Source organism: Brienomyrus brachyistius, chromosome 11, assembly GCF_023856365.1.
Source record: "Brienomyrus brachyistius isolate T26 chromosome 11, BBRACH_0.4, whole genome shotgun sequence".
NCBI lineage: Eukaryota > Metazoa > Chordata > Actinopteri > Osteoglossiformes > Mormyridae > Brienomyrus > Brienomyrus brachyistius.
Window position 1 is genome coordinate 3,952,629 of NC_064543.1, and position 26,104 is coordinate 3,978,732.

Below are 26,104 nucleotides of genomic sequence, written 5' to 3' on the forward strand. Positions count from 1 at the left end.
TAAGCGCGTACACGCCGTTATCGGTCACGAAGACCCGCCCTCTCTGCGCAGTACGCATGTGTGTCCTGAAAACGCATCCCGGAGCCTCGGCTAAACTCGGGCCATGTGACCAAGATCTGACAAAGATGGCGGCCTCCGTATAGAAAATGCTTTATTCGTTTCGCACGCCGGGACGCACTTAACGTGTTGTGGTACAAATCGAAACGGAAGCATGAAGACATTCTGCGGCCGAGCAAACCCTATCACGGGCGCGCTGGACTGGGTCGAAGAAAGCGGGGAGTATGATTACCATCAGGAGATCGCCAGGTGGCTAAATGGGGGGGGGGGGTGTCACGTCGTATCATTTTCAGACTCATGCTGCTGGCTAGGATAAGTTAAATGAAAAAAAAAGAATGCTTGACGTTTGTGTTCAGCTAGAAATGTCTAGACATCTGGGTACAGAAAAGCTGATGTGTGTACGTGGGGAGAGTAATACCGATTAATGGGAAGTTCTTCGATGCCTTATTGATTTTGTCCATATCACTTATGCTTATTGGATAAACGCATTTTTCTTCCGTGAAATTCTGCGTACTAGTGCGATTTAGCTGTGAAATGGCCGGTTTGGATATTCTCATGCATTTGCCCTTTAAGTGAATGTTTCAGTTTATCCACTTGACTCAACTCCGCTTGGTTTTCAAAACAGAAAAATGTGCATTATCGAGACGATACCCGACCGATATATGTGTGTGTGTTTTTCTATGCGCTGTGTTCACACATCCCCTCGCCATAGGTCCTGCTACGCAGACATGCTCCATGACAAAGACAGGGTGAGTGTGTGTGGTGGCTGTCTGTGTGGTGCTGTCCGCGTTATGCCGTGTATATATTTCCATTTCATGGGCTCTCTGAGCTTTACTGTGTACAGATAGTTCTGCAACTACGCTGTCTTGCCAACAGAATGAAAAGTACCAACAGGGCATCCGAGCAGCAGTTAGCAGAGTGAAGGCTCGAGGAGAGAGGGCCATCATTCTGGATATTGGCACAGGAACAGGTCTTCTGTCCATGATGGCCAGCAGCGCTGGTGCTGATTACTGCTATGCTGTGGAGGTGAGACTCACTGTGCATGTGACTGTACCTCCTGCCTCTATCCTGACTGGTTGTAATTCCAGTCCTTGACCTGACCTTGCGTGTAACCCCCCCGTTTTCCCCACCCCCAATTTATCTGGCCCCGGCCACTTACCCCGATCTCACCCTCCCGGATCTCTCTCTGCCCCTCACAGGTCTTCAAGCCCATGGCTGAAGCAGCCATTCGGATCGTGGAGAGAAACGGCTTTGCTGACAAAATTAAGATCATCAACAAACACTCAACTGAAGTCACAGTGGGCCCCGGTCAGGAAGTCACACACACACACACACACACACACACACACATATAGCTGTTTACAGTAACTTGTTTCTCTCTGCTGCTCCTCACAGATGGAGACATGCAACAGCGAGCCAACATATTGGTGACTGAGCTGTTTGACACTGAGCTGATTGGGGAGGGGGCTTTACCCAGCTATGAACATGCACATGTGTACTTGGTGCAGGTGAAGTAACTGCGAGATCCCCCAGCCACACGTGTGAGTGACCGACTGCGCATGCAGCTGCGTAACCACTGCCTGCGTCGCTCCCCCAGGAGGGCTGCGAGGCAGTGCCACACCGTGCCACGGTGTACGCGCAGCTGGTGCAGTCAGAGCAGCTGTGGAGCTGGGCGCAGCTGCTGCCCATGCAGGTTGGGGCCCGAAGACTCCTGCCCCCTCCCTCTATGGGCCGCTGTGCGGGAGCGCCCTCTGTCTGTGACATCCAGCTCAGCCAAGTGCCACCTGACACCTTCACGGCCCTGAGCCCCCTGTGCACCATGTTCAGGTGGGTGCAGCCCTTCTGTTTCTGCTTCCAGGGGGTATTAGTGTTTCAGCAAAGCATCCTGGGAGCCGCCTTCCCTCACTGAGCTGCCTCTTCTGCGTCTGTCCAATCGTGAGTCATTTGTCCGTTTCTCCGTGCAGCGTGGACTTCAGCCAGCATGTCAGCAGCGCTTCTGCGTCATACTCCTTCCGGTTCCAGGCCCAGGCCAGTGGTCTGGCCCAGGCTGTCCTGTCCTGGTGGGACATAGATATGGATCCTGACGGCACCATAGTATGCTCCATGGCTCCCAGCTGGACCTACCGGGACCCCCGTTCTTACCCTGTAAGATCTGCTTATCGGCAGGCTGCCCCTTTCGACCGGACATTTTTTGACAATCTTTATTGCCACCTGACCAGGGTTGATGGAAATTTATGTTGGCAGCGCTTGCTACTGTTGAAGATACCATGACAACAGGGGATTAATGATTAGGGCGTAATACAGATAGAGAATAAGTACATTATTAATGTGTGAGCATTGTATTCTGTGTATGAGCTCATTTGTTGTATGATTGGCTGAGCTGGGCGTGCGTCCTCATGATTGGCTGAGCTGGGCGTGCGTCCTCATGATTGGCTGTGCTCTGTCTGTAGTGGAGGGATCACTGGATGCAGAGTGTGTATTTCTTGCCTGGAGAGCAGAAGGTATCTGAAGGGGAAGAGCTTAGTCTGACGGTGTCCCACGATGACTACAGCCTCTGGTACAGCCTGCACTCCTACAGGTAAACTCACACAGCTGCTGTGACATTCAGATGGCGTTCAGCCCTGGTCCTTCCTTGCAAATGGACACAAAGAAACACACACATTGCGTCAGTATTCATAGGCACACATATCTCTGTTGGGTACTGGCAATATCCACTTGGCCTGCTATCTTCGTACGTCGTGGAGGTTAATTTTTTTGTGCAGCCAGCAGGGCGGCGAGATCGAGGTGGTGCCCCGTCGGCCGTACTGTTCATGTCAGGCACACCTGGTGTGGACCAGGCCTCGCTTCGGTGAGCTGAATGATCCCCAGCGGACGGAGACCTATGTGCGGGCACTGCAGAGTGTAAGTCATGTGATGAAGTGTGTCCAATGGAGGACAGCGCAGTGTGCTGGGGTGTCTATTGTGGACTGCGGGGACCATCTGCGCGTTTGTGCCGCAGGTCCTGAGTGCAGACAGCGTGTGCCTGAGCGTCAGTGATGGGAGTCTGCTTCCTGTCTTCGCCCACCTGCTGGGCGTGAAGAAGGTGCCGTCATCTTCCTCGCACTCTCCGTCCTCCCTGCGGACACATCACGCAGTCTGGGTGTTTCCTTACACACAAGAGATGAGCGCATGTCTGCCTGTCCTTACAGGTTTATAGCCTGGAGAGCTCCGGTTTGTCTAAGCAAGTGGTGGAACAGGTGAGCCGGTGAGCCAGGCACTGCGACACTGCGACACTAGCGGTAAAGCCGGCACACTCCACACCCACGCTCTGTCTGCCTGCCCAGGTGCTGGAGGCCAACTCTCTGAGTGACGCGGTTCAGGTGCTGAATGGCAGGCTGGACCAGCTGACCACCAGCGATCTGGGGGGGGCGCAGGTACGTGACCCAGCTCTGTACCTCAGCTGTGCAGTTTTCCTCGATCCTCATGGACCTGCCCAGCAACCATTTTGTAACTGCTGGCTAATTATTTATGACTCAAATTATTTATCACTGCACCATTTGCACACTGCCTGCAGTGTGGGAAATATATAATGCTATTTTTACACACTGTCTTTCAAAGGTATTTTTATCTCCTATTTATCTTTGCCTACGACTCCCCCCATATTTGCTTAATTGAATTTATTTATATACGTTTTCTTTCACCCACGGTCGCAAGAGCAAGGTTTTCATTGCACTGCAAGTTGCACCAGCATAACTGTGCATGTGACGGATAAAATCTTCAGCCTCGAACCTGAGGTTAGCGGCCGCATGTTTATCTCAGGTGTCTGTGCTGATCGGAGAGCCGCACTTCAGCACCAGCCTGCTGCCCTGGCATTCCCTCTTCTTCTGGTACTGTCGGACAGCCCTGGCCCGCCTGCTGCAGCCCGGCGCCATCATTCTGCCCCGCTCTGCCGCACTGTACATGGTCGCCGTGGAGTTCCGGGTACGCTGGCTCGGAGGTCACGGGTGAGGCAGCACGGACCGTTTTCAGCGTAGAAAGAACCCAGTCGATCTCTCTGACTCCCTCCCAGGATCTGTGGCGAATCCGAGCCCCCTGTGGGTTCTGTGAAGGCTTTGATGTCCGTCCCATGGATGAGATGATCCAGGTGAGAACTAAACCTGGAACTTGAGGGTGGCAATGCTAGGCCCCAGTTACAAAGGTTCATCATGAACATGTGTGTTTACAACACGGGAAATATGAACTGGACTGACATCGGTCCTTTAATCCAAACTGACTTCACATTAGATATAGAAATACGGTTTTAGCGTTGGTGGTATAGGGAGTGAATTCTGCTGGTTCTCTCCTGTCTTCAGCATTCCCTGGACTTTCGGGAGTCACGGGAGGCCGAACCACACTACCTGTGGGAATACCCCTGCCGTGCCCTGACCCAGCCCTGTGCTGTCATGACCTTTGACTTCACACAGTTTGTCCCTGAGCAGCCAATCAGCAGCCAGGGATCAGTCTCCATTGTAAGGTGAAGTCCCCGCACGTTCTTAATGTCTTGGCTGGTTACCACACACCAGAACTGGGACAGAGGAAAGGTCATTCCCGCCCTGATGTTGTTGCTTTGCAGGAGTGGCCGTTGCCATGGTGTGGTTCTATGGATTGAATACCAGCTGACCGATGACATTGCGATGAGCATGGGCCTGATTCGGCCAGTCGGTGAGCAGGTACGTGTGACATCACCATACTGCAAGCCACCACCTTGTTCAGAATGTTTATAAACACGGAGTCAGTGTGACTCTGCCCCTTCCTCCCCTACAGGGTGTCTGCCAGTGGAGCCCCCACCAAAAGCAGGGGGTATATTTCTTCAGCTCGCCCCAAGACACTGTTGGGAATGGACAGACTGCAGTCACCTACAATCTGACCTTTGAACCCAGCATCGGGGATATCAGAATGCAGTATTCAGTGACTAGTGACCCATGACTCCATTTCAATGACATAAACAGCACACATACCGTCACCTAATTCTGTACTTGTGTTTCAATTAAAAACAACTCTGGAGGACTCATTGTTGCTTTATTTCTAGTGATTTCATTCAGTTTTCTGGGGGGGGGGGGTGTGGGTGTGTGTAACACAGTGCGTACGGCTAAGCATCAGTGAGGCGAGTGTTGTCCAGGAGGATCTTCTCCCCGGGTTTGAAAGCGGGCATCCCCATGTAAGGGCAGCTGGCACAGCGGAAGGCATCGCCTAGGTAACACTGCAACACAGGTCAAAGGGTCAAGCCAGAAGGGCATATCAAGGTTACATCGCACTAGTACGTCGTTTTGTACAACAAAACAGTCTGCTGAATATGTACATGTAAATCTCAGAACAAAATGTGTGTCTGGAACTCCCAGAAGCATTCCAGGGATCATGACGACTCATCCAAACAGAATAAAAATATCACAGCCATGTGGGACTCAGAGGTCAGGCACAAACTGGCCAGCTGCAGAGGACAGATCTTTACACCGTTGGTGACCACAGTTTTTGTTAAAGCTCAGCACCAGCCAGGATTCTGCTCGCTGTGGACTCGGGGCCGGCTTGGCATCAGGCGGCCATACTCACGTTGCCACAGGCTGACTTGGGCTGGTTGTTTTTCTTCGTGTTCAGGCTCTCCTGCTCCAGCTCCTCTGCCAGACCACATGTGCTGGTTGAGGGAAGAGGCAGGACACCCTGAGACAGGGCAGCACTGGGCTGCCGCCCCGATACACGCCAATGTCTCAGCGGCTCCCTGTGCGCACCATGCCTCACCAGTTCTTGCAGGCTTTCTTTTTGGTGGCTCCATCCCCACAAGTCGGGGCCTTCAGGGAAGCGGGATCAGGCTTCTTCAGGTCATCGGCGTCAAGGAATGTATCCGAATCCAAGAGATCCTGCAGAGTGGACGATGGCAGGGTCAGCGTGTCTGTGCCACTTGTCCCACAGTGGGCTGATAACCCCATTCCATCTCCCCAGTCTCAGTCTACACCCACCACATCCTCGTCGTCCATGTCGTTAGCGGACAGAGTCCACTTCTTGGCAGCAGTGGGGTCAAGCTCTGGTTTCTCTGCATGCATGAGGAAGCGGTTAGAGATTAGAGAAAAAGGAGGCATCACAGAAAGGTGGAGTCTCGTGGGGAGAAGCGGGTACCTGGTACGGACGTCTTCTTGGCGAAGGAAAGCTTGAGCTGGCTGGAGGAGCCAACCTCGAAGTTCGGCTTGGAGGCGGACAAGCGCGCGCTCATCACCGTGCCGCCCTCCAAGGCTGCCGCCTTCCCCAGGGTAGCGGCTGCCGCGGCACTCAGCGAGCTTGAACTTACCTACAGGAGGAGGGATAAGGATGACGGCAGTGTCGACTCGTGTGGAGAATGTGAAAGGGGACAGGAACATGGGCCTCACCTGCGTGACTGACACCATGCCCGACAGCTTCAGAGCTGACTGCAGCTTCGATGGGGTCCTCAGGACTCCGCTCTCTGCTTCTGAGCACAGAAAAGGACGGGATCAGAGGTCACACGCCTGAGGGTTATCCTGTTTAAACTCCACCGCTTGCCAGTGATTTGCCACAAGCCGCCCACCTGTGACTGGCTCCTCCAGAACAATCTTCCCTCCAGGTTTCATCACCCGTGCCACCTCTGCCAGCATCTCAGGGCTGTGTACCAGGGCACTGTCTCGCGTCAGGCCCGACAGCACCCAGTCATAGGTGGATTCTGCATGGGACGCTGGTACAGGACAAGATGACCGGAGATCGAACACGTCACCCTTGTTAATGCAACCTAAAGTGTTCTTAATGCATTTATTCAAGGCCCACCTCATGGAGACTTACACAGCAGCAGTCTCTCCACATTCTCCACTGACACCAGGTCTTGGCTGCCCACTGCAGCCCTCACAACCTCCGCTAGCTCCTTCAGAGCAGCTGGGGGGGAGGGCAGACTCCATATCAGCAGCACCCGGTTCCCAGCTTGCAGTCCCAGGTCTGCCATGAGCTCCTAAGGGTAGGGGGGGGGGTATTATCGGCCCCATAAATCTTTAGTAAAGCGTCCTGAAACTCCTCTATTTATTCGCGTAGTCATTCGCTTTATCTATCCCTGTTTACATAAATGTCTACATTAACGCCGAGTGTCGATTGCGAAAAGTACATCAGTCACACCAAAGTTCCTGTAAAAAATAAATAAAACAAATGAAGTAAACATTACAGCCTGCACGTACACAGTGGTCGCTGCGACCTCCTACGTCCTGCAACACCTGCATCCGCCCTCCTCTCTTCACTCCCCGTCCCGATGCCCCTATCTTCTTTCCAGTCTCTCCAGTACCTCAGTGGTCTTGTTCGGATTTATGTTCATATATCTATACCAGTTATTATACGAACTATCATAAAGTTAATGGCGCACCGCCAAGAACCCAGGAGAAACAGCTGACAAAAATCTCTGGCATTCGGAACAGCAATCGTTCTTACCTTGCGTAGTAGCAAGCGTGTACAGACGCTATTTGACTCAAAATGATCCGTTGAGGAGAGAATGGGGACGATACCGTTCCACCGAACACAGTACAGCAACACTGCAGCGGGATGGTATCACACTGTCGCATAATGATGACGTCGCTTACAGCCGCCCCATGTGACTTGCGATGGCGATCCTTCGTGGGGCGTTACGGACTATTTGGTTTGTCCGGGGTATCTGCAGCGGTGAGTGTCAGGCTGCGCTAAGCCTTTTAAACTCTCAAAACAACAAGCCAGTAGTTTCACGAACGTCGGTAATTTTTTTGATTAACACTGTTAATGATTTTTAGGGCTAAAGTGATTATGAAGGACATGATCGTTTCTGGTAATCTGACCGCTATCTGAATACCTACAAGCTGGGTGTTATCATTTTGTTGTGTGTGTGTGTGTGTGTGTGTGTGTGTGTGTGTGTGTGTGTGTGTGTGTGTGTGTGTGTGTGTGTGTGTGTGTGTGTGTGTGTGTGTGTGTGTGTGTGTGTGTGTGTGAGAGAGAGAGAGAGAGAGAGAGAGAATTAAAGCACGAGTACGTCTGCCCCCAAGAGAGCAATGTAAGCTGTATCAGTGTCACCAGTTGTAGGTAGTGAAAATGAGTGGCCATTCCAGGTTGATTGTATTTTGTGTTTTTCCAGTCAGGGCTATTGGTTCTGGGACACTACAGGGCACCAGAAGCAGGTTGCAGGTTATCCACCACCCTGCCCTGCTCCACCTGCAAGCTGCTTCGTTCTTCTCCTCTTCCTCCACACATAAGCGGCACCAAGCCCACACACCTGAGAACTTTGCTGATCATGGATCCGAGCAGGAGGCAGCAGAAGCCAGTGGGAGGTTGGATCTCTGATAATTAGCACATTTCTGACATATTGTTTTGACAAATGAAATTTCAAACTGCGATAGGAAGAGTTATCATCACCTTCATCTTTAGTCCTAATATTATATTGGTTTAATGAGGCAGAGATTAACTATCTGTGGTGACCCCCTACCCTTTGTGGTAATGGCCGGGTAATGCTACTTGGTTATGTAGGCCTATTAACCGGGCTGAGAAGGAAGAGGAGGAGCAGGAGCAGGAGGAGGTGTACGAGACCGAGGAGGAGCTGAAGAAGCGGATCCTCACAGCTGCGCTGGAGTTTATCCCAGAGCATGGCTGGTCTGTGGAAGCCATCGCGGCTGGGGCTGAGGTGACGGGAAAGGGAGTTTGCCGCGAATGTCTCTGAGTGCCTTATGGCCAGTCCATACTTTACTTTCCTGTGTGCACTGACAGTCCACTGGAGGAAGTATGGAAGTACCCACTTATCTAATCTTTCATGATGTCCAGACGTTTTTCCCCTGTGCTAATTTTGTCACAAGGATTTCAGAATGCTGGGCTATGCTGTATTGCGTTATGTTATACAAGTCAAGTCAAGTAGTCAAGTTGGTTGAAATGACAATAAAAACCTTACACACAGGTATATAGTGAAATGAGGTAACGTTCCTCCAGGACCATGGTGCGACGCAGAGCAGTTATACTGCGCAAGTAACAACCTCATAAATGTTCATAAAAAGTTTACCAATTTCACAACACTGCTTGTATTTGTCTTTGTTTCAATACTCGTGTCCTCTCCTGGTCTGGTAGAATATCATTGCTGTATGTTTGCACCAACCGCGACCACCTGCATACATTGACCAATGTAGAATGTACACAAGAGTGCACAGACATGCACGTGTGCAGAAACGTGAAGCATGAACCAGGCTTAATGCTGCTCTGTGTCTTTCCCCCAGACTCTGGGTCTGTCTCCAGCCTCTGCTGGGATTTTTACCAAAGGAGCCGGTGAGCTGGTCCTGCACTTTGTGTCCAAGTGCAATGCTCAGTTAGTCCAGCTCCTGGAAGAGCAACAAAGGCAGGTGCAACTGGGCCAGGCAGGGTGAGAGACCTTTTACACACACCGGCGTGTTTATGTTGGTGTATATGCTGAGAATGGCGCCATCAAAGGCTGAACACCGATGACAGCGAGACAGCCTACAGGAAGGATGGGAGAATAACCTCTCCCTGCATGTCAGCAAGACGTAAGGAGCTGCTCTTTCACATCTGGAGGCTCCTTACGGTCCCAGCTAGAATTCCCCTGGAGTCGACCTTCCCGATGGTCTCGCTTAATGACGCCGCGCCCCAGCGGTCCTCAGGAAGGCCCACAAGCATCTGCTGTGACACCTTATTCCCCAGATTCTACCTTCAGTACATCTCCTGTATATGTATATGCTTTTGCACATATATGCAACGTGTCTTCCAGTCTATGGTGCTGTTTTTTGTATTTTATATTTATTGTCGGCTGCTGTACCTATTTTGAATTTTATTCTGCATTTTTCTGCCGCTGTGGTCAGCAGGAGACGCGCAAGAAATTAATTTAATTGTGTTTCGTACACACGACAGCGAAACACTTTGACCCTTGTTGGAATGTAGTGTAAACCTCCCATCTCTTATAGGCCCAAAGAGAAGGCGGAGTTTCTGAGGGACGCCCTGCAGACCCGGCTCAGAATGCTGGCCCCATACATGGACTCGTGGCCACAGGTAAGCTGCACATGCTCATGGATGCCTCTGCTTGTGAGCCCCCCTCCTGTGCCTTAACCCTGGATACTTCTTCACTCCCCATGTGTCTGAATGAACGACGGTGCTGTCCCTCTGTTGTGCCATGCAGGCCTTGAGTACACTGCTGCTGCCCCAAAACGTCCCCGGCAGCCTGAAGTGCCTGTCTACCCTGGTGGATGACTTGTGGTACTACGCCGGAGATCGCTCCACCGACGTCAGTCTGCGATTGTCACTGGGTGCTTCCCACACCTGCAGTACACTAACATGGCCAGCATGTGGCGCCAAAAACCAGGGACTCACTGGTGAATGTGCATTCTCCTAGTAAGGAGATTGTTTGCTGGTGTGTGCTTATCTTCTGGGCCCAGTGGGAGAGCACACACTGGTACTCAGTTTACCCCACATACTCCCTATTAGTGTGTAAGCTCTGAGAGCGAGGAGACTGTCTGGCATAAATCTCTGGCTATTCCTGTTTGAAACTTTAGTGGGGAACTTCATACACATTCAAGTAGTTCTCATGTTGTTGAATGAATTGTAGTCTGAAGATAGATCAAATGCTGTTATACTAGACTGCCGTTTAACATTTCCTCAAGGGGCGAGCGGAGTCATCTTCCTCTCTGCAAACCCTACAGCGGGAGGAAGCCTTGTCACGCTGCTGTGATGAAGCTTTGTTAGGTGGTTGGCTTTACACTCCGCGCTGACGTCTTGCCGTGAATGCCGTCTCCCGCAGATGCGCTGGTATAGCCGTCGGCTCACGCTCACGGCTGTCTACAGCGCCACGGAGCTGGTCATGGTGCAGGATTCTTCTCCTGACTTCCAGGACACCTGGGCCTTCTTGGATAGTCGCATCCAGGACATGATGGACGTCGCCTGCATGGCTCAGCGGGTATCCCGTGTTCACTTGGTATATAGTCAGGGATTGCCATAACTGGTACGCAAGTACGCATTCGCCTTTAAAGGCTATGCGTGCGGCAATCGATTAATGTAACAGCGCAAATACGTACGTGTTTTATGTGCATTTGCGCCGATGTGACAAGAAATGATCGTGCATTTTATCCTTTATATGCTAATTTGTACTTCATTTGCGGTATAGAGGTTAAAATGCATGATAATTTCTTGTCATATCGGCGCAAATGCACATAAAACACGTACGTATTTGCGCCGTTACATTAATCCATTGCCGCACGCATCGCCTTTAAAGGCGAATGCGTAATTGCCTTGCGTACCAGTTATGGCAATCCCTGTATATAGGTCTTGGAAGTGTTGGGTCATGAGTCTTGTGTATTTTTTCCAACTAAACTTTTCATCTGTAGGTACGCTCCACTGGGGAGTCGGCGGTGCAGGGGATTATGGGTGCTGCAATTACGGTGAGCAGGCCTGCTGGCTGGCGTCCTGTATAGCAGTTTGACTGAGCTTGCCGATCACCAGTTTCTCTCTTCTAGCTAAAGAACCTAACGGGGCTGAACCAACGATGGTGAAAGAGGCCTGTCTTCAATCCTGCAATGGCATCAATATCTGCAGTACTGGTCTTCTGCCGTTATCTAAAGGGGAACGTGATGTAATCTCATTGTTTAAGGGTGACTGACTTGCTGATGCGTGTCTACAGCAAAGTCAAGCACAATCTAGACTCCCCCCACCCCCACCTGGAACCAACAGTTTGAAAATGTGTTTGTGTTTGAATGCAAGGGATGTTGAACCTGTCATGTTGTGCAGAAAAACGTGATTAAAGCACACCAAACTGCTTCTGGTCTGGGTCCAGCTTTTACCTTTGGAAACGTGTGTGTGTGTGTGTGTGTGTGTGCCAGTAAAGCATGGGGGGAGGCAGACATTCCACAGAAATACGCACGGATGGTATTTAATAGTTTCTTTTTTATTTGTTAGGTTACCCAGATACCTCCCTTTTATTTAAATTATTTTAAATATAATCTCACAAGAAATAAAATTTCAAACAAAGCAAAGAGTATCAATAACGTGATAAAATGAAATTGTCACGCGCTCCAGGTACTAGAGGAAAGTGTGCAGGCGAAGTAAAGTGGCCACTGAGGCTACTGCAGGCAGGCCGGTGGGGGCGCCGCCAGGGCTGTGTCTGACACCCCCTTCCACACACTGCCTTTTACATTTCACTCCCTTGTCTTCTGGGGGTGCCCCCCGACCCCTGCCTCTCTACCCGAAGGTGTTCTCGCCGCTGTACGCCACGTAGAGAAATCCATCCTCATCCTTCTCTTTCTCGTACAGCTGCCCCATCGTCAGGCTGCAAGGGCGAGAGTTTCGGTCAGCTGACAGACGACAGTGACCCACAGCTCAGAGAAAATATATGCTGGTGAGAAGATGGGCACTGAAGGATTATGGACAAACCCCCCAGCACGAAAGCACAATCGGTAAATCTGAGCGAGGTAGCATTTCAATAACAAAAAAGTGCATTTGGTAGCATTACTGAAGCTCATCTACAAAACACATTGGCGTCAGCCAACTCTGTCCACAATGGACAGAGATTATCAGTCAGTTTATCAAAGGAATCATTTATGTGTGCAAATAGTTTGACTCGCCTAACTGGATACTGAAAGTTTGGCTCTCAGCCTGCATACAAAAGCCTGGTGTCAAAAAAGAGGCACCGCTTGAGGACTGGAGTAGAGAAAAGCCTGTAGGGCTGAGATCCACCCAACACCTTCCCCATTCCCCTCGGCATCACTGCTGACCCTGACCTGGACTGTGGGACGGTCTTATCGACAAACAGAAAGATGGCCTTTTCTGAAGGCAGCTGAATGCGTTTCCTGATGATCCACATGAACTGGGCCACAGTGATGTCAGATGGAACCAGGTACTTCCGCTTGTCGATGTCCACGATTTGGGAGCCGGACACCTTTTCAACAATCACCTGCAGCACGCGGAGAGAAACTCAGTCAAACTGCAGCCAGCCAGACGTGACATACAGGTACAGTGAACGTCATCAACCTGTTCTTAAACATGTCTGCCCTGCTGAGGAGGAAGTTCAACCTTACAATCAGGCTTCCACCAGGGCATTTTAGACAAGGAAGTTGCACAGATGCTGCCTTATTTCAAAATGCTGACAGTTAATCCCTTGACATTCTGATATTGACACGGGAAGGACAGGCACTTACGGGCACCCGGTCAGGGTACTTGCTGCGGATTTTAGCCGACTCCACACATCGGTGATCTGTCAATGAGAAGATTAGAGTCATTTTGCATACATGCTTGGGAGATTGAAGGGATGACAATGAGGCTGTGAGCACACATTTAGCTCTGGGTCATACGTTGCCTGGCTGAGCAACTGCAAAAGAATTTTTAAAGAGCTAAACAGAGTTTTGAGAACTTGAATTGAAGACGAACGATCAGCACACTTCTGGCAAAAGAAAAAAAACTAAGTAAAAACATGAACCAACCTCCAGGGGGCACCAGGAGCAGCTACGACTATGCAAAACATTTACATAAATGGTGACCTCAAAAGATCAAACCAGCTCTTTGGTACGTTATAAAGTTCTCAGGAGTGTTTAGAAAATGCAGCTCATCAGACCAGTTGAGGAAGTGAATCTGAGATACAATTAACAGAAAGATGAAAAAGGCTGGAAATCAGGAATCCAGTCAAATATCACGTGTCTGCAATGCCAACCTATGATCTCACCACTTTATGCAGTTGTTCAAGTATGACTTATATTACAACACTATTCACAATTAAGGAACATTAACAGGGAAATGGTGGTTTGCACACAACCAGACAAGTGTGACATGCTTGCATGTTTCGGGCATTATAACTGTCACAAAAGCTGTTTATTCTTTAAATACGGCAACTAGTCACTGGTGCAGAAAAATTCTATCATGTAAATAGCTGATATGATCACACAATATCCAGATCACTCAACACTGGAGCTCAATATACTGTAAAGATGTAAAAATGCCTGTAGCAACACATTTGATGCTTGAAAAATAAAACCCTACTTTAGCCGTACAGGAAGATGAAACCCAAGCCAAGAGGCACAAGACAAGTCCCATGACAGAAGGGAACATACCTGATCCACTCCTGCCCAAGGTCACACCCGAGAGACACAACTGAAGAACTCTTTTAATGGCATTGTGCTCATGTTCATAGTGTAGATAATTACAGTAGCTGTCGTTTGCATATTTCATTATTAAAACAATGATGCGGGCTTGAGGAACAACTTCATCATTCTCTTTTCCCCACCTGTCCTTTGTCACAGTTTGACTGTTCCAGGTTTTATCATGCCTATGTGTCCTATGTGTATGCATGTCTTGGTGCGGCATGGAAGCATATATGGCCCACAGAAAATGATTTTTATACATCACTTTACATTTACCATTAAATGACACAGCCCTGATCTGATTTGCCGAAACCAATTTTCATTCCAAATCTTAACTCTAGAACAAATAAAACAAAAAAGGTTTATATTTGGGTTTTTACTGAAAAGCATTTTGATGTGCTTGGTTCTGTATCAGTCCTTAATGGGATTTGGTTTCTGAAAGTCAGATCTGGCCAACTGGTCACTCTTAAGGATTGAAGAGGAAGGTAGAGTGAACCCAACTAAGGATATTGTATGTATTTAGTAGGTACTTTTGTCCAAAGTGATGTACAAGTGAGAGCAGGGTCAGCCAGCAGAAATTGCAGTTAAGGGCCATACTCAAGAGCCCGTAATGAGCTCCATACCCCCACCATTCATCAGATGACACACAGTAAGGTCATTCTAGAGACACCAACCAACTTAATCCACGTGTGTAACACTGTAAAAGGGAATCAAACGTTGGAGGTTTGAGGGCACAGTACCACCCACAAAACCACGTCAGATACTTGGCCTTCAGTTGGTTTTAAACAGAAATGTGTTTTACTGACATTTCTCACAGTATATTTAGGATCTACATTGGTGGATTTTAACAGGTTGATATTCGAAATCTCCCCTGGTACGTAAGCCCTTTAAAGTAGCCGGAACTAATAAGTGATACTACTGGGCACATAAAAACAGCAGATAATAATAGAGATGGGAAATATTCCACTGAGAGCCGTTAGGCTTGGTTCCAAATGAAAAGCTCATAGTTCACGAATGTAAGCAGTCAGAAGAACTCATTCTAACAATTGCGCATGTTAATGTCCGACAGCTGCGCGTAATTGATTGTTTGGGAAAAAAAGGTCTAAATTCTGGAATCCCAGAAACGAAGTGCGTCTGTTACATCAGGCCTTCGCTTCCTAAAATGCGACACCAACACCAAACACTGGGCAGAGTATCATATATACCAGTGCTATTTAATAAAAAGGCCCTTACCCAGAGAGTGATCTTCCTTAAACATCCATTTCATTTTGCTGACGAACAGCGCTATTTCTTGATGTAACAAATGTAGGTAATAACCTTCGGTTTAATTATTAGATTTTGTATAACGGTTTTAAATGCCCTCTTTTCTTCGTCGGTGATTTTATTATTAGTAGTGACAACACCAGTATTTTTATTTTCAACCGAAACGAAAGCTCAGCCAGTCAGCCACCGACCAAAACAATATCGGGAACCTGCCAGTCCTTGTGGGTGATGTCACTTCCGGGCCGCTACATTTTTAGCGAGGGGGGTAATAATTAGATTATAGCTACATTGTCTATTTGTCTGTTTGTCTGGTTTCGGCGATGTAGTGTTTAGCCAGAAATATTGCACTTTATATATTTGTTATCTAACGGCATGCTTTCTGTTCTCTGTGATTGGGCATTTTGCGGCCTTTAAACCGGCCCAAAACGCGGACTTCAATAAGTGTCTGTAACACGGTATATGGGAGTGGGGGCTGACTGGCAACAAAAAGCATCCTCGTGATTTGCTGTCAAGCGGTCCCAATTTGATATTTTGTCGCCTTTCTGGGGGCTATCCATCTTGGCACATCTTACCGCCGACTTGGGGGGGGGTCTCCCGTGGTTTACTTTGACGCCGACCGACACTCATAATTACCGGCCCACCAAGAAGTTTCCAGTCCACGCTTGGCTGGGCGTATTTTGCTGGTCCATGCGTAATTGTAAACACATTTGTATGCTAACTTCATTTTACATTAATTTATACTTCTTACTACCGACAGGCAGAAAGCATCAAAATCTGAGGTTGCATTAGGCTTCTGTCTATATTCTTATTTTCATCTTCAGCAAGTAGCAGATGGTACTCTTTATTTCTGTCATAATTTCCTTTATTCATTTCTGAGTAAAAAAAAAATAGGAGCATTCCACAGAATTGGCAGTGTACTTAATTTACAGTACTTTAAACTTTGTCATTTTGCTTCTAATGCTGTTTAAAACGAATTTTCAAAATGCAGTAATAAAATAATCACAATTATACAGCTTCTTCAAACGCGAAAAAAATCTTCAGTGTAACGTATAAACTTAATCTTTCATTTTAAAAAGCTCATCTATAACAGTTAAAAACAAAACATGTATGTAATAGTTTATTTCCAAAAGGTGCATAACTAAATGTTCCTAAAGTAGCAATCTTCTCTGGTTCTTCTTCACGGGAAAGCCATTGCGACTGTAGGATGTAATTCGCTCGGAACCACTTACATGGGATACCGGGAAAGGGGGGCACTTTAGTACCCGGACCGACATTTAATTTGGGAAGGCGGCCATGGAAACCGTATGACGCCAAGACTCAGAAGTAACCGGATAAAAACGGAAAGAGGAGTCTGTTATGTAGTATATTTTAACTGAGCGTTGCTGCGTTAATTAGAAGAGTCATAAAGTTTCACTTTGTACTGGCATAATCTGTTTAAAATGGCTATTTATGAAGTTTACAGTCACCCGGCTTTGCTCAGATACAAAACTAGCATTTGCACGAAAGCCACGTTATTCCTAATAGCTGTAATGTGTCTCACCTACATATCACCTCTTTTGGTAGCTTACCGGAGCCAGGGTAAGATAAACACCACCATGACCTTGATTGTCTGAAAAGGAAATTATTTATAAGCCGGTTCTCTGTCAATTCTTATATGTATAGAAAGTTATATATATATATATATATATATATATATATATATATATATATATATATATGTGTGTGTGTGTGTGTGTGTGTGTGTGTGTGTGTGTGTGTGTATACGACAATTGATATGATGAAAATCATTTTAAATTCCCATGTGAATCCTAAGAGTTATCTGCTCACGCAACATCTTAAAATGAATACTGTTGGTGCCGTTAATTGAAATTAAACGCATCTTGCGCGGTTGATGAAGCAGCCTGTTCGTGATGTATGAGTTGAAGCTTCAGTATACACTCTGTTACTCTGTGCATTTGGCTTCAGGATTCTGGTTGAAGCGGAGCACTTACGAGGAGCAGCCCAGCGTTCGCTTCCAGTACCAGATGATGCTGATAGCAGCAACTAGCACCAGCGGTGACTATGTTGCATGGAGCACATTTCCCAACTTCAACATCCTTCAGGGCAATAACCTTAGAATACCTTCTGTTTCGGCAAGTGCGAGGGGATCATTTGAGTCAACATTGGCTTTGTCTAGAAAGTCATTTGCTTTGCTAGCTCAGCGCAGTTTCACATTTATGTATGTTGATCGTGCTCCTCGATGTCCCCCATGTTTCTACACTCATTCTAGTCTGTGTCTGGTATTGGCTTCACAGGCACGAGAAGAGGACCAGAACCAGGATGGGAAGTTGGATCGATTAATCCTCCAATTGGACCTTCCTTTGAAGCCCGATGAGCAGATCTATAGCATCCAGATGCTGCTCACCTTTTCTTACCAGTTATTTGTATGTACCAAAAATGTATTAAACCAAAGATATTAGTAGAGGACTCATTATGATCAGGAGAATGAGTGGTTCTGTGTCTGCATCCAGAAGGTCCGCAGTCTTGTGGCTGGCAGAGGAGTTGCAATGACTTTTGGGCCCTAGTGCACAAGATAACTAGTTGATCCTGTGCTTTGTTCTCGAACTTCATTCAAACCAGTTCATATGTATATCTAACAGGAGAGTAATTTCTGTTGACTTGTACAAATGGCAAAAAGTATTGCTATCATGATTATCAGTTATGTGAAAGTAAATTATATAGAGTTTTACAGATATTAACTTAATAAAAGTACCTTGATTAATACAATGTTTAAAACCTATTTAGTTTTTTCTATATTTAAAAATGAAGGAGCTTAAAAAAACTAGCTCTGTGTGGGTTTGTAAAAAGAGGTTTGTAACTGAGTTCTAATTATATGTGATTTAATGTGATTAATACACCCAGTAGCTCAATCAAAAATGAGCTAAGAGCTGAGCTGGAAGGAGAGGTAGCTTACGGGTGGCATTCTGCCAGAGGCAATACACACACACACACACACACACACACTCCTGCTTGTCTTTGCAGAGGATGTCCACCCTTGTGATGCAGAGTCTGCTGATGGTACAGCACTCTTCCCCAGTTCCTGGTTCTCAGCTTCTCCTCAGTGGAGACCTGCGCTTACACCAGAGGGTGTTACTCCCTCACCGTGGCCTGGACACACGTTACAATGTGAGTACACTGTCCTCTGAAGACACACATACACACTAACACACCCCAGTGTGAGCGGGCTCTTTCACGCATACACACTCATTTCCTCTATTTTTTTTTACATGCAATTTACATCAGGACTGAAACATTTAGTATAATATCCATTGTTCACTTTTGCACCAACGTCGTATGTGACATTGTCTCCAATAACCCAGCCTGTTTTTTTTTTTTGTAAGAAAAGTGATACAGCTGCTAATGAAGCTGCTTTTTTTATTTTCTGGGTGTTCCATAACCATCTGGGTGTGTCAAGGTGTGCAGTAACCATCTTCCCATTCAGGTATCAATTATCAGTGAGAAAAGTCCCTTTGCCAGCACCTACAACCTGGCAAGCATCATGGAGGCCTATCAAGAACGGAACTGTAAGATATATGGTTTTTGCTTATGGGGGTGGGGGGGGGGGAATCTTGAGCTGTCTCCTTGCATGCACTCGTGCATTTGTTCTGAGTTTACAACTCTTGGACATTTTCTTCTAGTGACAACGTTTCTGTCTAGACCAGCTCCAGTGTGGACCATTGGTAGAGCTTCTGCTGCTCCTTTCAAACTGAAAGCAGTGATCCGATACCCTGCTGAGATCATCAGATATCCTTTGAGGGGGACGGCTGTGCTCAAATGGGTTGGGGTCAAGTTCATTCCGTGAAATGGTTTTGCTTAGAGTCTTAGCATGTTGTATAGTACAGGTGTCACTTGTTGAGGCAGGTGTTTCCACTAGCGGAAGAACTTGGTCCAATTATGAATAGATGCTGCATATTAACCCTCAGGCAACAGAAAGTTTTTTAAGCCCTTGGTTTCCTAATATGAGCCTTTTTAATTATTTCAACCAATGGAAATGCTTAAAAACATGTCCGGGGCCTGTCTAATGAGGTAAAGGAATCACGATGTTACAGGATCGTGGGGCAGTAAATCCTTTCAGGAAGCACTGCCCTGGGAGCACATGGTGTGACCATGTGACATGTGGAGTGAGATTCATTTAATTGATGAACCTATTTCAACTGAGAAAACAAGTGTATTAAAAAAATGTGCATGAGTGTCTCAGAAAGTATATTTCATATGTTTTGGCATGGTTTTGTTTTTTATCATCTAGAAATTAGAGTTTTTATATCTGTTGCCTGAGGGCAACATTATGCAGCAAGGGGTAATTTTCATGGAGGTCATGCTGAAGTAACATGCGCTCTAATTCTACTGGCTAATATGAGGAACATGGGGCCTCCTAGATCCATCACTCCACTCCTGGCTTGTCTTTAACCTGGAACCCCACCTACCAGCCTGGCTTCTGGGAGATGGTGAAGTTTGCCTGGATCCAGTATGTCAGCGTGCTGCTCATTTTTCTTTGGGTCTTCCAGCGGGTTCAGACTTTTGTTTTTCAGAACCAGGTTGTGCCCACGGTACCAGTGCCGCTCTTGAAGCAGCACTGGGCCTGAATAATGGGGTGGGGGGTGTGAGGGGCTGGGTGTGCCTGTCTGAGGACTCATCACCAGCATCAGTTTCATTCCTACCACAGTGACCTGCACCCACCAGGTGGAACCAACCCCAACGGGACCTCACGGTTCAGACAGTCGCATCAAACACAGCATAAGAATCTCATCCTGGTGTCAGGCATGGTATGGGATCATGTTTGTGTGAAACAAAGGTAGACTGAGAGCGATACATGGCTTTTAGGAATAATAGCTCACAGGTAAATTATACAGTTATACAGTAGAAATTCAAAAAATGTATCGTAGTTTCCAATTAGGACCAGCTAGGGTGGTACAGGGCTGTCAGGGTCCCCAGAAGGCCAGTATGGTACAGGGCAGTAGGGGTCACAAGAAGGTATAGTATGGGGCAGTCAGAGTCACCATAAGGCTGGTATGGTACAGAGCAGTCGGGGTCACCATAAGGCCGAGATGGTACAGGTCAGTTGGGGTACCCACAAGGCCGAGATGGTACAGGGCAGTCAGGGTTACAACAAGGTTGGGATGGTACAGGGCAGTCGGGGTTACAACAAGGCTGGGATGGTACAGGGCAGTCGGGGTTACAACAAGGCTGGGATGGTACAGGGCAGTCGGGGTTACAACAAGGCTGGGATGGTACAGGGCAGTTGGGGGTACCCACAAGGCAGATATGGTACAGGGTAGTTGGGGTACCCACAAGGCCGAGATGGTACAGGGCAGTCGGGGTTACAACAAGGCTGGGATGGTACAGGGCAGTTGGTGATACCCACAAGGCCAATATGGTACAGGGCAGTTGGGGGTACTCACAAGGCCGATATGATACAGGGTAGTTGGGGTACCCACAAGGCCGATATGGTACAGGGCAGTCAGGATTACAACAAGGCTGGGATGGTACAGGGCAGTTGGGGTACCCACAAGGCCGATATGGTACAGGGCAGTTGGGGTACTCACAAGGCCGATATGGTACAGGGCAGTTGGGGTACCCACAAGGCCGATATGGTACAGGGCAGTCAGGGTACTCACAAGGCCGATATGGTACAGGGCAGTCAGGGTTACAACAAAGCTGGGATGGTACCGGGCAGTTGGGGGTACCCACAAGGTCGGGATGGTACAGGGCAGTTGGGGTACCCACAAGGCCGATATGGTACAGGGCAGTCAGGATTACAACAAGGCTGGGATGGTACAGGGCAGTTGGGGGTACCCACAAGGCCAATATGGTACAGGGCAGTTGGGGTACCCACAAGGCCAATATGGTACAGGGCAGTTGGGGTACCCACAAGGCCGATATGGTACAGGGTAGTTGGGGACCCACAAGGCCGATATGGTACAGGGCAGTTGGGGTACCCACAAGGCCAATATGGTACAGGGCAGTCAGGATTATAACAAGGCTGGGATGGTACAGGGCAGTCGGGGTACCCACAAGGTCGGGATGGCATAGGGCAATTGGGGTCACAACAAGGCTGGTACAGGGCAGTCAGGACAAAATGTGATGGGTCTTCGCTGAAGTGTACAGGTTTTGCAGTTTGGCTGCTGTTATACAAGAATTAATCATATGCTGAATCTAGTGATTCACAGCCATGGCAACAATTGACTCTACAAACAGGCATTCATTTTGTGTGTGAATTTTATACGAAATTGCTTTTGATCATGCATACTCCTCGATTTCATTCTGTAGGTATGTGTTTTTATGGTAATAGTATATTAAATGGCAAAATTACGTAAGAACAAACATTAAAACCTCAGGGATAATGCACTTTTGTATCATTCTTTTCATTCATTCTCAGGTAAAAGTGGTCCTTTCTAATCTATCATAACAGGCTAATTGTGTTTCAGTAGAATACAGTCTCTGTTTCTCAGGTCTTCACAGATATTTTAAAATGTCTGAAAATAAATGTTCAATGTATGGGAATTTCATTTTTTTAATTGTCCAATTTTAAACAAGCTGTCTAGATCCTTCTTTAATTCTGTTACCAAAAATAAGATTACATAAACTGTTTTGAACTCGGCGGGAGATGCGAAATGTACGTATGTTAGAGTCAGGGTGTCTGATTATCGTGTGAATGTGTGAGACGTTTAAAAAGAGCCTCATCCATTTCTCTTTAAAACGTCTCAGCCAAACCGGACTTCATATTTAGAATATTAAAGGTCAAAAATAATTCTTTAGTAATTGTACACTCCCCCCCCCCCCCCCCCCCCCCGAAACCACCAAAGGCTTTTTTTCAGGCATCTGATTTTGAAGTAAAGTATTCCCTTTGCGTCTCCTGTGACTGTCGTGACTCGCTCCGCCTCGTACCGAGCTGTCATTCTCAGCCGTCTGTGATGAAACTCACTTCAGCTGGGCTGGACGGGCACCTCCACCAAGCTGTCCTTGGGATGATATTTATTTCTCTAGGCTTTCCTTCTTCTAACGATTTTCAGCAGACTGTTTGAAAGGTAAGTGCTACAACTTCACAAGGTGGCTAAAAGAATAGATGTATGTGAATAGTGGGGTCTGTCTAAGACATGTTAGAGGGTTTTATTTAGTGTGGTGGTTCATCTAACCCTGGGTATGGTGCTGCCAGTGTGTCACGTTTCTAGAAGAAAGTTATCCGGGAATCAGTGCAGCACACATCAGCGAGTAGGGAAACCTTTGAAAATTCACACAAACTAAAAATTCCTCAACTAACTTCTTGCTTGTATTTTGACTGATCGAATAAATGTGCTGTAATGTTTGAATATACAAATTAGGGCAGCTATACATAACTAGAGCTCGGTTTTTTTATTGTTTTTTTTTTTGCATTATCTTTGTAGGTGTATTTACCCTAAATAACACAATCAGGACTGGTATCTCCACATCACCCAGGGTAGGATCACAGCTACGATGACCTTTGTAGATTGATATTTTTTTGCTGAAGTTGACATCAGCATCTTCCAGCAAGGGAATCATTTGAGCAACTTTTTTTTTTCAGTCGGCCTGGAAAATCTTTGAAGTACCTCTTAGCTGCATACTTGTAAGAAATTTGCAATATTAGGCAACGCCATTGTGGATTCCATATAGTAATATAATATATTGAAATTCCATTGGCATGGCTAGCTTGAACGTGACCTTGACTCTCCTAGACAGCTGCCGGTTGCACTAGATGTAAAAAGGCCTGCAGTCATGGTCTGGATGATTGCTTTTAGATAAGCTCTCCTAAGCTACAGCAGAAGTGAGGACACCAAATTGACAGCTCACACAACTGCCCGAACCAGACAGACCTGTTGGCAATGTAAAGAACCAATTCAACCTTAATCTTAATCCCTAAATTATTCTAATGTTCATGCCTCACTCAATAGGTAATCATAAACTGGGAACAAATAAGAATAAATCCTTGAACAATACACGCACCAGCACAAGAGTCATTCAGGGCTGCTGGGTCACCTGGGATCAGATTACAATTTGAGGTATTTAAACGTGGTTTATAATCTGGCCTACTTCTGCTCCAAAACTGACTGCACATAAATCAATTCTGGATGTTCTAGCAGTAACACAGTAAAAAGCATATATCACCCTTAATGGGATGGTCTTTATAGTGTAATTCCATGATAGAGTGACTCACTTGGAGAATGGGCATTGCCAGGGAAAGACAAATCTGACAAAGAAATTATTCCTATGCATTATTGCTCTTCATCTCTCTGTCTTCCAGAATGCCCCGCTATAAATGGAATTCTGTGGCGTTAATAGCCGTGTTGTTACTCCAGGGCGTCATTACAATCCTGCTGATAAGTTCGAACAAATGGTGGAGCCTGGTCCCAGAAAAGGTCAATATTTCGCACAAGCTACCGCTCCCCAAAGCCAAGGTGCATGTGCTGCTGCTGTCGTCATGGCGATCAGGCTCCTCCTTCCTGGGACAGGTATTCAGTCAGCACCCAAACGTGTTCTACCTTATGGAGCCAGGATGGCACGTGTGGTCAACGCTGAACTGGCCTGGGGCTCTGGCTCTGCAGGTTCCAGTGCGTGACCTCCTTCGTAACGTGTTTCAGTGCGACTTGTCTTCGTTTGAGGCCTACACCCCTGCAAAGCGTAACGTCTCCCACCTCTTCATGTGGAGTCAGAGCCGGGCCCTGTGCTCCCCGCCTGCCTGTTCCCTCACTCCGCATGGGCCCTTCCACAGTTCAACTGACTGTGCGCGCCATTGCGACACATTCGGATTCAAGAGGGCGCAAGAGGCCTGCCGAAGTTACAGCCACGTGGCACTCAAGGAGGTGCGTCTGTTTGACCTACAGCCATTGTACCCGCTGCTTCATGACCCTGCCCTAGATCTCCGCATCATTCATCTAGTGCGCGATCCACGGGCTGTGGTCCAGTCCCGACTGCAGGCAGGGGCATTTCTGCGGAGGGACGACACGTTGGTCCTGGAGATGGGCAACGCACGCTCCCCTGACGCCATCTTCCGCGTGGTGCAGGAGGTGTGCCACGGCCAGGTGCGGATCCACAAGATGGCCTCGCTTCAACCGTACAGCAACCGCTACCGCCTCGTGCGGTACGAGGATATGGTTCGCGACCCGTTGAAGGAAATCGAGGATCTGTACAAATTCACCGGACTACAGATGACTTCGTATTTGAAAGACTGGATCCACCACGTCACCCACGGCAAGAGCCAAAAGGGACCCATCTTCCAAGTGAGCTCAAGGAACGCTGCCATGGTATCTGAGGCCTGGAGGGTCAAACTGCCCTACAGCAAAGTGCGTCGCATCCAGGACGTGTGCAGTGCAGCTATGTCCCTGCTTGGCTACCTGCCCGTGAGCAGTGACACACAGCAGAGAGACCTTAAGATGGACTTACTGAGTCCACGCAAACCTAAACATTCCAGTGACCCAGACTCTGGAAATAAATCACTGAACCAAATTTGGTAGTATTTTTAATCTCAACTGCTAGTTTTTGTTTCAAGGGCCAGTGTTCAGTGTTCTGACTCGAATTCTTTAAATAAAGTTGATTCAAAAATGAATTGTTCACGTGGCATGGGCAGCAGAGGTAACAGGAAGCCGCATGTCTAGCATGCAAACATTAATAGGGCTGATTATGATTCCAGGTCAACATGAATTGCTCCTTTTGGGCAAATTGATTAGTTACTCTACTTTCCATCTTCTTATAAACCAATATGAACTGGAACTAAATATCTGTTCCATGTTTGTTCTCAATAATTTATTTTAGATTTTTTTAAAGGCGTATCTGAATGTATTATGAAGCACAGGTGCTTCGTTCTCAAGGAGCAGGATATCTGTTAGTACTCAGGGTAGAAAGAGCTACGGCAGGCTGCAGAGCTTTCTCTTATAGAGCTCCTCAGCTGTGGAATGGTCTTCCACCGGATGTGTGGGATTCAAGCTCACTCTCAATATTGGAGTCTAGACTAAAAACACACCTGTTTAGTTTAGCTTATAGGGACACTAGTTCTAGCTCTAGCTAACTCCTCACTCCCAGTCAGACCTATAGTGTGAGGTGTAGAGCTGGGTGGGAATGAATGTCATTGGCTTTAGATAAACTGAGCTGTCAGTGCTGTCACTTTAGCTTCACACTTTAGCTTTCACAAAATGTGGAATTGGAGTGCTGATATTTCAGGGACTCCCCATGCCTGCATTCCCACTTTCCTCTCCATCCTACTTATGCTGCTATAGCCATATCTGCCAGAGCTTGCACATTGCACTTCATATTGCACTCACCTAACTGTTAGCACTGCCTATAGTCTCCCCTGCTTTGACTAATTGCACATTTTATTTCCCCAACTCCTCCTGGGGGGTGCTGCCTGGAGACCTCAATCTATCAAGATATTCAGCACACCCTGCTACATGTGACGTCGCCTCTACGCATGACGTCCCTGCATCCATCTCGTCATTCTGCCTGTGTCATCTTCCATGTATGACCCGCTGCCTTACTTCTGGTTGCCTGGCAATTGGAAGGAGAGTCGGCACCGGCTTGTCATCACCTCCCTGCTCCCCGGATATTTCTCAAATCTTATGATTTGGAGAGTGTGACTCGGCACTTAACCGTCTCTCCTATTTGACTCTCCCTGCCGGCCCCTAGAGGATGGGCTCCCCTTTTGAGTCTGGTCCCTCCCAAGG

The 26,104-nt window shown here is 47.5% G+C and overlaps 6 protein-coding genes across 14 annotated transcripts; 4 read left to right on the forward strand and 2 right to left on the reverse strand.

The window, feature by feature from the left end:
- The first annotated feature begins 73 nt into the window (after positions 1 to 73).
- Positions 74 to 5,073, forward strand: prmt7 (protein arginine methyltransferase 7). Its single transcript, XM_049030869.1, has 17 exons — positions 74 to 306; positions 770 to 806; positions 934 to 1,083; positions 1,257 to 1,365; positions 1,453 to 1,565; positions 1,655 to 1,884; positions 2,022 to 2,202; positions 2,508 to 2,635; positions 2,820 to 2,958; positions 3,056 to 3,139; positions 3,246 to 3,293; positions 3,381 to 3,470; positions 3,856 to 4,017; positions 4,106 to 4,180; positions 4,389 to 4,549; positions 4,649 to 4,745; positions 4,840 to 5,073. Exons 1-17 carry the CDS (start codon positions 212 to 214, stop codon positions 4,999 to 5,001), a joined length of 2,061 nt encoding a protein of 686 aa, XP_048886826.1. The 5' UTR covers positions 74 to 211; the 3' UTR covers positions 5,002 to 5,073.
- A 2-nt stretch (positions 5,074 to 5,075) lies between these two features.
- ciapin1 (cytokine induced apoptosis inhibitor 1) lies at positions 5,076 to 7,644 on the reverse strand. Its single transcript, XM_049030873.1, has 9 exons — positions 7,486 to 7,644; positions 6,856 to 7,018; positions 6,608 to 6,751; positions 6,432 to 6,511; positions 6,184 to 6,352; positions 6,027 to 6,100; positions 5,809 to 5,927; positions 5,623 to 5,704; positions 5,076 to 5,275 (listed from the first exon to the last, which is right to left on the reverse strand). Exons 2-9 carry the CDS (start codon positions 7,010 to 7,012, stop codon positions 5,165 to 5,167), a joined length of 936 nt encoding a protein of 311 aa, XP_048886830.1. The 5' UTR covers positions 7,013 to 7,018; positions 7,486 to 7,644; the 3' UTR covers positions 5,076 to 5,164.
- Positions 7,602 to 11,820, forward strand: coq9 (coenzyme Q9 homolog (S. cerevisiae)). 2 transcript variants are annotated; one of them, XM_049030870.1, is made up of 9 exons: positions 7,602 to 7,713; positions 8,156 to 8,348; positions 8,545 to 8,698; positions 9,279 to 9,421; positions 9,978 to 10,062; positions 10,190 to 10,294; positions 10,808 to 10,963; positions 11,391 to 11,444; positions 11,520 to 11,820. In XM_049030870.1, exons 1-9 carry the CDS (start codon positions 7,656 to 7,658, stop codon positions 11,553 to 11,555), a joined length of 984 nt encoding a protein of 327 aa, XP_048886827.1. In that variant the 5' UTR covers positions 7,602 to 7,655; the 3' UTR covers positions 11,556 to 11,820. The 2 variants fall into 2 exon arrangements, with proteins under 2 accessions (XP_048886827.1, XP_048886828.1); XM_049030871.1 differs by having other exon boundaries at positions 9,279 to 9,397.
- A 106-nt stretch (positions 11,821 to 11,926) lies between these two features.
- On the reverse strand, positions 11,927 to 15,593 carry LOC125751705 (gamma-aminobutyric acid receptor-associated protein-like 2). Its single transcript, XM_049030876.1, has 4 exons — positions 15,366 to 15,593; positions 13,197 to 13,252; positions 12,780 to 12,952; positions 11,927 to 12,328 (listed from the first exon to the last, which is right to left on the reverse strand). The coding sequence occupies exons 1-4, from the start codon at positions 15,397 to 15,399 to the stop codon at positions 12,241 to 12,243; spliced, it is 351 nt and encodes a 116-aa protein (XP_048886833.1). The 5' UTR covers positions 15,400 to 15,593; the 3' UTR covers positions 11,927 to 12,240.
- Positions 15,594 to 15,654: 61 nt separating this feature from the next.
- Positions 15,655 to 21,779, forward strand: tmem231 (transmembrane protein 231). Of its 6 annotated transcripts, none has more exons than XR_007400735.1 (8): positions 15,655 to 16,973; positions 17,361 to 17,527; positions 17,690 to 17,818; positions 18,417 to 18,560; positions 18,877 to 18,958; positions 19,073 to 19,178; positions 19,855 to 21,125; positions 21,450 to 21,779. XR_007400735.1 is itself a non-coding variant. In XM_049030875.1 (8 exons), the coding sequence occupies exons 1-8, from the start codon at positions 16,700 to 16,702 to the stop codon at positions 20,015 to 20,017; spliced, it is 825 nt and encodes a 274-aa protein (XP_048886832.1). In that variant the 5' UTR covers positions 15,655 to 16,699; the 3' UTR covers positions 20,018 to 21,779. The 6 variants fall into 6 exon arrangements, 2 of the variants coding, with proteins under 2 accessions (XP_048886832.1, XP_048886831.1); XR_007400732.1 differs by having other exon boundaries at positions 19,855 to 20,545; positions 20,582 to 21,779; XR_007400733.1 differs by having other exon boundaries at positions 19,855 to 20,545; positions 20,618 to 21,779.
- Positions 21,780 to 22,275: 496 nt separating this feature from the next.
- LOC125752021 (carbohydrate sulfotransferase 6-like) lies at positions 22,276 to 24,993 on the forward strand. 3 transcript variants are annotated; one of them, XM_049031535.1, is made up of 4 exons: positions 22,276 to 22,459; positions 22,817 to 22,869; positions 23,342 to 23,449; positions 23,692 to 24,993. In XM_049031535.1, the coding sequence occupies exon 4, from the start codon at positions 23,693 to 23,695 to the stop codon at positions 24,899 to 24,901; it is 1,209 nt and encodes a 402-aa protein (XP_048887492.1). In that variant the 5' UTR covers positions 22,276 to 22,459; positions 22,817 to 22,869; positions 23,342 to 23,449; position 23,692; the 3' UTR covers positions 24,902 to 24,993. The 3 variants fall into 3 exon arrangements, with proteins under 3 accessions (XP_048887492.1, XP_048887491.1, XP_048887490.1); XM_049031534.1 differs by lacking the exon at positions 23,342 to 23,449; XM_049031533.1 differs by lacking the exons at positions 22,817 to 22,869; positions 23,342 to 23,449 and having other exon boundaries at positions 22,277 to 22,459.
- Positions 24,994 to 26,104: the final 1,111 nt, after the last annotated feature.

Excerpts from the sequence above, each read along its gene's own strand:
- prmt7 (XM_049030869.1), top strand. The coding sequence starts at position 212 with ATGAAGACATTCTGCGGCCGAGCAAACCCTATCACGGGCGCGCTGGAC. Across the intron at positions 4,550-4,648 it reads GGATCAGTCTCCATTGTAAG|GAGTGGCCGTTGCCATGGTG; the intron begins GTGAAGTCCCCG and ends GTTGCTTTGCAG. Across the intron at positions 4,746-4,839 it reads TTCGGCCAGTCGGTGAGCAG|GGTGTCTGCCAGTGGAGCCC; the intron begins GTACGTGTGACA and ends CCTCCCCTACAG.
- coq9 (XM_049030870.1), top strand. The coding sequence starts at position 7,656 with ATGGCGATCCTTCGTGGGGCGTTACGGACTATTTGGTTTGTCCGGGGT. Across the intron at positions 8,699-9,278 it reads CCATCGCGGCTGGGGCTGAG|ACTCTGGGTCTGTCTCCAGC; the intron begins GTGACGGGAAAG and ends TCTTTCCCCCAG. Across the intron at positions 11,445-11,519 it reads TTATGGGTGCTGCAATTACG|CTAAAGAACCTAACGGGGCT; the intron begins GTGAGCAGGCCT and ends TCTCTCTTCTAG.
- ciapin1 (XM_049030873.1), bottom strand. The coding sequence starts at position 7,012 with ATGGCAGACCTGGGACTGCAAGCTGGGAACCGGGTGCTGCTGATATGG. Across the intron at positions 6,101-6,183 it reads CAAGAAGACGTCCGTACCAG|AGAAACCAGAGCTTGACCCC; the intron begins GTACCCGCTTCT and ends TCATGCATGCAG. Across the intron at positions 5,276-5,622 it reads CCAAGTCAGCCTGTGGCAAC|TGTTACCTAGGCGATGCCTT; the intron begins GTGAGTATGGCC and ends CCTGTGTTGCAG.
- LOC125751705 (XM_049030876.1), bottom strand. The coding sequence starts at position 15,399 with ATGAAATGGATGTTTAAGGAAGATCACTCTCTGG. Across the intron at positions 13,253-15,365 it reads TAAGGAAGATCACTCTCTGG|ATCACCGATGTGTGGAGTCG; the intron begins GTAAGGGCCTTT and ends TCTCATTGACAG. Across the intron at positions 12,953-13,196 it reads AGTACCCTGACCGGGTGCCC|GTGATTGTTGAAAAGGTGTC; the intron begins GTAAGTGCCTGT and ends CGCGTGCTGCAG.
- tmem231 (XM_049030874.1), top strand. The coding sequence starts at position 16,835 with ATGGCTATTTATGAAGTTTACAGTCACCCGGCTTTGCTCAGATACAAA. Across the intron at positions 16,974-17,360 it reads GGTAGCTTACCGGAGCCAGG|GATTCTGGTTGAAGCGGAGC; the intron begins GTAAGATAAACA and ends ATTTGGCTTCAG. Across the intron at positions 17,528-17,689 it reads TTAGAATACCTTCTGTTTCG|GCACGAGAAGAGGACCAGAA; the intron begins GCAAGTGCGAGG and ends TTGGCTTCACAG.
- LOC125752021 (XM_049031535.1), top strand. The coding sequence starts at position 23,693 with ATGCCCCGCTATAAATGGAATTCTGTGGCGTTAATAGCCGTGTTGTTA.